This window comes from Argopecten irradians, chromosome 4 (genome assembly GCF_041381155.1).
Source record: "Argopecten irradians isolate NY chromosome 4, Ai_NY, whole genome shotgun sequence".
Classification (NCBI taxonomy): Eukaryota; Metazoa; Mollusca; class Bivalvia; order Pectinida; family Pectinidae; genus Argopecten; species Argopecten irradians.
This window is the reverse complement of record NC_091137.1, coordinates 44,432,157-44,442,819: the sequence shown is the minus strand read 5'-3', so window position 1 is coordinate 44,442,819 and position 10,663 is coordinate 44,432,157. Positions and strand designations below refer to the sequence as shown.

The following is a 10,663-nucleotide window of genomic DNA, read 5'->3' as shown; positions in this document are numbered from 1 at the left end:
ACCGCACGCTTTCAACTCATATTCTACAGCTGTCAATATGTTGATAATTCGAACAAAAATATATAAATGTATGTTTTTATTACTACATTGTATAATTATCTATGAAGTTATCCCAGTATCGTATAGAAAAGTCTTAACGCGATATCTTCTCATCAAATAAGTAGGTATACAATATTGATATTATACCTCGACTAATTTGCATCTATCATTTGTTTAAGGTTATTACGATTTGTGACCATAACGCCATGTTTTTAAGCAAAATAACTTCATTTTGTACTCAAACTGATGACGAGGCAATCTATATATATATACCCAAAACAGATAACTGTAATATTAAAAGACAGAATATGAAACCAATATAACCAGGTATTATATGCTGAAATTGGAATATTCAACCTTATGAAAATATGATTCATATCATAATTTTAGTGAAATGTATTAAATTTCCTAGTGATGTCAACCGCGGGAATATAATATCACAAGTATTTCCGGTATTTTCTCCTCAGAGAGTTATCTTTTCCCTAGCAACCGCGGGATAAATCTGTCAAGTATGTGAGAAATGTCTGTTCTGGTCCTTATATTTCGAAAAAGTTAGCATTAGAATGATGTTAGAAGAAGGTGAAGAGAGTTGTTACCAACAACTGGTAAGAAGATTGTTGAGTAAACTGGAATACCAAAACGATAAACTACGTTCTGTAGAAAGTATAAGACTTAAATGAATGAAGAGTATATCAACATTCTAACAAAAATGTTCGATATATACAATGATATTGGACAAATCGTGTCACACAAATTGCACTGTTTCAATTAACTACTTCAATGAAAACTCTCCAACCATCCAAAGACTCCCGATATGGCTCTGTACTACCACATAGGTCTGGAAATATCTAGGATTGGTCGAGAGCACTTGCAGACATCACAATAACATTGTAACACCAACCCAAAACTGTCGTGTCAACATTTCTCCAGTGACCTTGAGTTGTTGAGGCCTATAATTGTCTCGCTCAAAGCTGACCTCCAGGACAGTCAAAATACAAGAATAATCCTCGGAATTTATATTTGTCATATCCTTTAATTGGAATACGCTTATCTCCGTCATTTCAGCAAAGAGAAACTCACACGGGGAGTATAGTCTATATTTTTTAGCAGAGCTATCAACAACTCGAGACGACCATCTGCAACTCAGACAACCATCGACATCTCGAGACAACCACCGACATCTCGAGATAACAATGTTTCCTTTGTGTCACACCTAGGTCGACAAAACATCGATGATGGAGGAACTGCCATGTTTCGATGGTTAAGAATACAAGAGCAGTCCACGTCACTCTACACTGAAGTACGAATTCTGCATTGAGTACAGTTTGTCGATAGGGTTTGGAACCCCACTAGAGTCCAATGTTGAATGACCCGTCGTTTCCCCGTTAAACATGTGGTCAAGGCACTCCTCAATGGAATGCCGCGCTCCCCCGGGAAGGTCAAGTTCGTCATACGGTGATGCTGTAAAAGAGATAAAACACAGCGTATTGATTCATACCCAGACAAGAAGTTTTACTTTGTGTTTTAAGTGACACCATTTTATTCCTGTTTTGCTCAGTGTTTTATTTGCACATAAATAAAATGAATTTAAAATCGTTTTTGTTTACATAAAAATAAAGGGAATGTATACATTTGATATATTTGTGGTAGTGTATTTTACTAGCTTTAGTGATTCCCATGAACATGTCATAGACTAGTAAAATTTAAGAGCAATAACAAGTTATTCCACAAGTTATTCAACTTATACAAATCACTTTCGATGGCCCGGGTCTTAAAGTGGGAGGAAACGGAAGTGCCCGGAGAAATCCCACATGATCGTGCAGGAGTCCCCTGGCCGGCTAGGCGGAGAGCTTTGACTTATACTTTGTTCGTATGGTTGAAAATTAAATATCTTCTCATTTTAAATATTACCTGAATTAGTTGATTCATAACTGGTTGTATGCTTCTACTTCAACCTTAGTGTTGTAACTTCTTTTTTTGTGGAAATAAACGTATCTTAACTTTTTATTGTGTATGTCTGGTTCCTTGATAAAACGGTTTGTGACATTTGAATAATATTATAAACATGTCATCGTATCTATTCAGCTATTCCTTAGAAGTATTTGATAGTTAATTACTATTTTTGCAAGTTACTTCACAAATTTAAAATCAAACGCAAAAGTAGTAACTAATATAATCCAGAAAGATATACGAAATAATCTACAAACGCATTCCATAAAATTCCCGTGTTAAGTTGATAGTGTGTTGACGTATTCGTTTAGGTCTTTTTTATAGGATTTTCTAATCGATCTTACCTTGATATTCACTGGCTGGGAGAGGTGATATTTGTTCGGCGTTGCCATGGTGACGGTTTTCTGATATCAGTGATCCTGAAATATGTTAAAAAGGCATTCTATTCATTATTTCGTTCTCTTGATATTGAGTCAAACATGTTTCGTCGGAAGGCAATTGTAATTTAATAATTATAATTCCTTTAATATTTATTAATGAAGACTAAGTCATGACTCAGTCATTTCCTAGGATTTTAACTTGATATATACGTTAATGTGTATGCTTTACTCTGTCATGTAAATTCTAGCATATTCATTTCGATCCAATAACGTTTGTCTATGAATATTGTGTTTCGAAAACGATAAACTAGGGTGATATGATAAAATTAAATATATTGATAAGTGTGGTGGCTCATAAAATTAAATAATTCTTAACAATTCATTATTGAAAAGGGATTTAATGTTTGAAGCCTTGTTTAAATGCAGTAAACGCAGATATTTACCAGGGTGAGCCATTTTCGGATTTTTTTTCCAGAAATGTATAATTATTTATAAAACCGATTGTTTTCTTTAAAAAAAAAAAAGAAAAGAAAAACATAACTGTGCTGATGTCTTACCTATCGATTCATCATCCCCTAGTCTAGTCAGACAATCTGTAAAATGGAGAACAAGAACATACGTATATTGGTTTTAATTTTTTTCTCTAATCTTTAACCCATTATCTAGCATATAAATAAAAGAATGTTGGATTAAGTGTGTGGTTTGAGGTCTAAGTTTATTAATAGGTCACATGCATTGGAAACTTATTTATTGCAGATATTATTGAATTTAAAAAAAAAAATTATGCTTACTTTCTGCTCTTATGGAAATCGTATAATATTAATAAATATGCATTGATATAGACATTTTTTTTTTCCTAGGATAAATATCTGGACAATGTTTACCTTGGTCAGTATCCTCGTCTTTGGAGTCCGACTTGGAATCTGATTTATTGTCTTTTTTGTTTTCATTGTGTTTACTCTTGTTTCCGTTCCCGTTTTTATTTCCATTTCCATCTTGACTCTGTCTCCTTGCTAACTTTTTCACCTGGAATACAAGTTAAATAAGTGACTGGATTCTGCCTAGGATGTTTATTACATTACATTTCATTAAGCATTAAAGACTGTCATTGAGACATTAAAGATGCTCCACCGCCGACAGAGCATAAACGATGTTCATCATTTGAACAATGACTTGTGTTTTATCATGTATTCATATGATAATTATCACAAAAGGTAATATGAAATATAATATATATATTTCTTTTTGCTTTTGGTGCATGCGCAATCAGTAGTTTATTCCATATGCGACATACAGCCACGCAATTTTTTTCGGGATGCAATTCATTATTGCTAATAGCTTTATCTTGAAATAAAATAAGAAGCTCAAACTTTTCAAATGTGGTAATGGTGAAAAGTAAGTTATTTTTGTAACTGAAGAAAATACTAATTCTTCTGCTCCTGTTTTTGATAGAGAAAAAATACCATTCGTTAGAGGTGGAACATCTTTTAAAAACTTACATGTACATTTAAAATATAATACTGGCCATGAAGACATTTCTGCAGTGCAACACATTCAAATACAAATCTGTCTGTATACATAGAGCATGTTAAATATAAAACTAACATATATTGAAATTAATATAAAATGAATATGTGAAAAATCATCATTATTCATGCATCACATCTTGAATACATTTTATTTTGAAATTTTATTTACTCCAGATTTAAGCCAAAATAGCTTTTTTTCGAAAACCCTTTCTTTAATGAAATATTTTTTCTTTATTTGAAATAACTGAACAAGTATATCCTTTAATTTATTGAAAAATGCATTATGGAGTACAACTTTGTTTCGATTAAATGTCGCATTTGGAATGTTAAATTTATTCATCTTTTTAATTAAATCTTATTCCTAATAAAAAAAAACATAAAAAAACCCAAAAACAACAAAAACAACACACAAAAAAACAAATTAAAAAACATATAAAAGAAAAAAAAGAAACATTCCTGTAGTACATACCTTTGCTCGCTGGTTCTGAAACCACACTTGTACAACTCTTACACTGAGTCCAGTCTCTGCCGCTAACTGTTCCCTCACCTACACAGGTTCGAATACATTAATAGTATGCAAAATATTATATATTTGTCAATGCAATCGGATTGGCACCCAAATAGAATAGCACCCAAATCTTGATTGCATTTATTCACTCATAATGCAGTTCATGGTTACTAGTATCATTTGTGTAATGGGAGTCTTTGTGGCAAAATGTAAATATAACTTCTTTAAACTCAATTGATATCATACGGAGAGTATTTATGACCTCTTCTCTGCAAACCCTTTCCACTAATACTTACTGTATGGGATGACATATTCGTGAGTACCTTCTTTCGTGGTTTTGATAATTTCGCGGATATAGATATTTGTGGTAAGCCGATCTATGCAGAAATAGTGACAATAACTTTACGACAAAATTCTTTGTTTTATTTCTAACAAATGGAATGGATTAATGTAAGATTCACTTTTTTCAATTTTGTTTATACTATGATATGTTATGAAATAAAGAAAAGAAAATGCATAAAGTTTTATGTATTTTTTTAACAAATGTTTATGATAAACGGTATGCAAGATCTATGCAGCGTTATGTACAGCGATACTAGACTGCCCACCGGACTGTAAGTTATTGTTAAGATTTTCTCGCTAGAATTCTGATACAAGATTATCTTCCCCCAATTCGAAACTATAAAATCAGACATATTGCAGAGAAAACAATTATCCAGCCTAAATTTTGGATATGTTACAAACTGGTTGCCAGTCTGCAAAGATGCGCGGGCGTACCTTTCTACATGGTTTCGGGTTGAGCTCGAAGGCGGCCTTGAACTTTCGCCGCTGACTGGTTGTGAGTATAGTTCTTGGTCGCTTTGGATGTTTTCCTCCATCACTCTCTCCATCCTCATAACTCTCGCTGTCGTCACCTTGGTAACGAAACAAAACATCGATGTTCATGATGCATTGTAAGCTCTTCATTTATTAAAGTTTACAGGCGAATTGAGTCATCATTGTCCTTGACATTGTCATCTCATTTGTATCAGAATAGTAAAATTAGTTGAACATGGTATACTCGAAGACTATAAACATACATTATACACTTGACTCGAAGTATAGGTTTCACAAATTTCTAATTGACAGGGAAGATTTGTCTGTACAACAAAAAAGTACTTGTTTTTGAGTTTTTGAAATATTCGTTAATAGTGTTACAATAGATAGATATATATGCGCGGATACTTCATTTTTTCGTATTTCATAATAAAAAAGAATTCGCGAATGTAATCGTTAGCGAAAGAATTTCAGTTTACACTATCGGTGAGTTTGGACCTAATGAACCTGTTGTATGACGCAATAATGCGTCTTACCTTTTTATACAATCCGTTATGAAATGTTATCATGTTCGTTGCACTTACCCCCCTTGCAATGTCACAAGAGGACATTATGTATATACATGTATATATATAAAATCGAATTCTACATGCCCAAAGGTACTTTACAAAACATAAGTGATTTCCAGTACATATCGGCTTAAATGATTATATCCCAAATCGATGCTCTGAGAGTATTTATAACATGTATTTTACGTGAGCCAGAAAGAGACAAAATTGACGGTTTTTGTATATAATTACGCTGGATTTTCGGTAACCAAGACACATAACGACCTTTTACTGCCTACACGACAGCCTCTACTGGTTGTTGTTGGCCGATTATCCCTCACGTTTGTCATCCCCAGCACGTCACAATCAATAACCCAGTCCGGATTCCGACTCCTAATCTACTATAGACCATGATTATCTAACTCGGGAGTCGGAGACGGAAGCTGTCATAACCTCAGACAGATCCGTGGTTTGTGACTCGCTCCGCTTGTTAAGAGTAGTTATTTACATCAGATTTAGAATTTTGGAAACACTGTATAATAAACGATATATTTGAACATAAACCTGTAAATAACAAAACGTCAAAAGTAACACTACAATAAACTAAAACTAATATTATATTGTATGTCATATCGCGCCTTCCTACCATATTTCTATACACGTTTGAGATTTCCTCCATACGTTGTTACTGATCCCGGGAACTCATTTACCCCTAAATACGTATTTGAACTCTTCCAGAATTAAAGGTGGAACAATTCTTTATAGAATTTTAGGGGTGAAAGAGTTAATAGATTGACTTTAACAAAAGACGCATATTTACGTGCTATATCCCATAGAGTTGACTACGTGCACATAATCGGTTTTTTGTCTTTTTATAATGTCTATCACGCTTGCAATCGATTACTTACTTTTCGGACTGAGAGGCAGCATGTGAAACTCTTTCTCGTAGTCCAGTCTACAGAACAGCTGGCCGTCTCTCACGACAAATTGGTCCCCCTTCTGGAGCTGCTGTCCACATTCAATACACATAAAACATTGGAGGTGATAAACATATCCTTGGGCCCTCATCACTAATTCGCTGGGGGAAATGAACATACCGCATCCATTACACATTACCCGGAATAATCTGAAACAACAACAAACCGCACCCATAACATAATATCCGCAATAATTTGATACAACAACATACCACAACCTGAAATAATATCAAACAACCAACTCTACACATTTCACCCAAAAAATCTGAAGTATAAGAAATTGACTTCATAAGTTTGTAACACATTGGGGTTAGATTCCATGTCTAGGTGTTAATAGGTGAACGGTCATATATCCTATCCGCGTCTTTCTCATACTCAACCCCATGCAGGCTTACAATTTGAACTGATAAAAGTAAATGTAAGTTGCCTGCAACTGCTTTAAGACAAAATATAGTTTAATAAATTACAATAGTACGAAACAATATAAAGTAATCATAGTGTTAACTCGAATCGGATATTAACAACTTTCAACCATAAATCACCAACTTAATAATGTAATAATCTTATACAAAAAAGGAAAAAAAACACATCTCACTCAGTAAACACCATCCTGGGTTAAAACGACGACATAACACAACAAATGAAATTTTACATAACATCAAACGGATAAATTTGAGGTCAAGAAGTTATTATTATGCCATAGCTCGAATTACTCTGAAGCTACACGGATATAAAGCCAATCAAAATAATCTTGATGGTCTTGCTAGAGAGTAGCTTTATTTTTATATTTCATCATTTCACTAACACAAAATCACAAATGGTAGAAATGGCAAAACTCGGTTCCGAACTATCCACGGGTGAAATATAATCTTTGTTTACAAACAAAGGCAAACATTATGATCTTTTAAGACTCCTTCTAGGAGAAGCATGACCACGTGACTTGTATTTCTGCTTCAATGCTTTTTAAATAATTGCTTTACCAACTTTAAAATTGCACAAATGCTTTTCTTCAGAAATTATTTGTGTTTTAGGCCTACTGCACCGGGTAAACCACATGTTTTTGTTCTAAGAGAAAGCGTCCAAAAGACGACGTAAATGAGTAGATAATGGGTACAAGCTTCGAAAAGACTCAGAAGAATAGCTGGATAAAACAGATGAGTTAGTGCGACAGAGAACGCTACTTTATGCTGGTGTTTCCCGGAAATGACAAGCGCTTTGGTGACGACTAGGCCCGCAGTGAATACAATCTTGAACAATAGTGGTCGAAGGGCCAGAACTAAAGAGCGGCAAATGAAATACTAGGCACAATGTTCGGCTGATGGGTTGGGAAATGCTTCCGACAAAAACCTACTGGTTTTCAGTTACGATCCTGTTTAAGGGATTAGCAGCTAAAAAGGCGATAGAGAATGGCGAGAAAGCACTCCTCTGAGACCAACAAAAAACTCAAACTATTATCTCTGCGGAATTCTTCCGCTGACGCCATACTGAATCTCTCATCCGATAAGTGAAAAGTAAACAAAGAATAAAGCCATTACTTTTATAAAACAAAATGGCAAAGGTCTTATTTTCAATCACTTTTCTTTGTTATGTGAGCATTGATTGATTTCATAACACTACGAGAACGAAGCATACATGTACGTCATTGTTAAAAATATATGATTTTATTTCCATCTTGTGTATGTACCGTTATAACATGGGTGTTACTCCTAGTTGCAAATAACTAATTGTCATTGAATTAAATTACACTTACATCGTTAACCTTGGATTTTTACTTTATAAAAAATATGTTATATCATGCACACTTGGCTTTAGGTCGTAGAGCTTATAGTAGTCATGTTGTATAATTTTATTCATTCGAGATATATAGTATTGAATGCTTCATTTGTACCTGACCAGGTTTCTGCATCGTCCACGTGCTTGAGGTTGAGAAACGTACGTTGTCATGGAGACACACGTATAAAGCACGTGCGATTATTCTATTCAAACAAAATCCAGCCGTGTTCAATCAGGTTTTTTTTATATAACACAACACAAATTAGATAACAGATTTTTTTACCTAGAAAGGGCAAACAATAAATTATTGAGGGACAACCAACGTAAACGCTGTTTATCGTTCGTGTTTTATTACAAAGGGAACATAAACGAAACTTCCCGTATTTTTACGACATCATACATAATTAACTAGTTTACATTGGCGTCATACTGTTTGTATCGTCATAACGCCCTGTCGGGTACCGTTATAACGACGAGACCAGGTATGATACACGTCCCCGACCCACTAAACCGAGCCGATAAAAACAGCAGGCGCAGCTTAGTCCTGGAAATAATATCTAGAGAAAACGTCAACGCAATTATGAGGACAGTAGCACGAGCCTTAGAGGAAAGGAAAGCAGATCACTGTAAGCTCAGCACCCTACCATACCGTAATATATCGCACGAGATGTTATACAGTGACCAAATACCGTAATATATCGCACGAGATGTTGTACTGTGGCCAATTACCGTAATGTTGTACTGTGGCCAATTACCGTAATATATCGCAAGGGCGGAATAACAGCGGTCAGAATTTAACAGTTTTACACATTGGCAAATATTTAACAGTATTACTGTAATTTAACCAAGAGTTGATGTACTGAGGTCAAGATTTGCATTATTACCATAATCTAGTCACAAGTTGATATACTGAGTCCAAAATTTACCAGTATTACCGTATTATAGTCACGCATTGATGTACTGAGGCCAAGATTTAACAGTATTCCCGCAATATAGTCATGATTTGATGTACTGAGGCCAAAATTTAACAGTATTACCGTAATATAGTTACAAGTTGATGTACTAAGGCCAAGATTTAATAGTATTACAGTAATATAGAATATAGTCACAAGATGATGTACTGAGGCCAAGATTTACCAGTATTACCGTAATATAGTCATAGGTTGATGTACTGAGGCCAAGATTTACCAGTATTATCGTAATATAGTCATGAGTTGATGCACTGAGGCCAAGATTTAATAGTATTACAGTAATATAGTCACAAGTTGATGTACTGAGGCCAAGATTTACCAGTATTATCGTAATATAGTCATGAGTTGATGCACTGAGGCCAAAATTTACCAGTATTACCGTATTATAGTCACGCATTGATGTACTGAGGCCAAGATTTAACAGTATTTCCGCAATATAGTCATGATTTGATGTACTGAGGCCAAATTTAACAGTATTACCGTAATATAGTTACAAGTTGATGTACTAAGGCCAAGATTTAATAGTATTACCGTAATATAGTCATGAGTTGATGTATTGAGGCCAAGATTTAACAGTATTTCCGCAATATAGTCATGATTTGATGTACTGAGGCAAAAATTTAACAGTATTACCGTAATATAGTTACAAGTTGATGTACTAAGGCCAAGATTTAATAGTATTACAGTAATATAGAATATAGTCACAAGTTGATTTACTAAAGCCAGGATTTAATAGTATAACATAAATATAGTCACAAGTTGATGTACTGAGGCCAAGATTTACCAGTATTACAGTAATATAGTCATGAGTTGATGTACTGAGGCCAAGATTTTCCAGTATTACAGTAATATAATTATGAAATGATGTACTGAGGCCAAGTTCTTAAAGGTTTGCTATTAAAAAAGAGTAATCACTTCAGACAAATCATAATATAATGCTACTGCGCAAATACAACATGAGACAAAACTTGACTAAGTGAATGTTTCTCCGTTGGTAAATGTTTAATACCACGCCACCCCTTTCATGTTAAAGCAACGATCCGATCAAACGGAAGCTTCCGCTAGCACTAGCCAGGTACCCCGTCGTCAAGCGCTTTAATGACGTATTTATCCAACATATAAGCGTCTAACAGACCACGGATTTATGTTTTGGGACCTTGATTGCTGACACG

The 10,663-nt window shown here is 34.4% G+C and overlaps 1 protein-coding gene across 1 annotated transcript in view; it reads right to left on the bottom strand.

Moving 5' to 3' along the window:
* Window positions 1-233: 233 nt before the first annotated feature.
* LOC138321807 (LIM homeobox transcription factor 1-alpha-like) overlaps window positions 234-10,663 on the bottom strand; it is a 30,392-nt gene continuing 19,962 nt past the window's right edge. The window contains exons 3-9 of the mRNA XM_069265785.1: window positions 6,679-6,896; window positions 5,184-5,320; window positions 4,368-4,445; window positions 3,254-3,395; window positions 2,927-2,962; window positions 2,334-2,408; window positions 234-1,500 (exon numbers count right to left, since the gene is read on the bottom strand). Coding sequence (XP_069121886.1) covers window positions 1,325-1,500; window positions 2,334-2,408; window positions 2,927-2,962; window positions 3,254-3,395; window positions 4,368-4,445; window positions 5,184-5,320; window positions 6,679-6,896 — 862 coding nt within the window. The 3' untranslated portion in view covers window positions 234-1,324. The remainder of the gene's footprint in view (window positions 1,501-2,333; window positions 2,409-2,926; window positions 2,963-3,253; window positions 3,396-4,367; window positions 4,446-5,183; window positions 5,321-6,678; window positions 6,897-10,663) is intronic.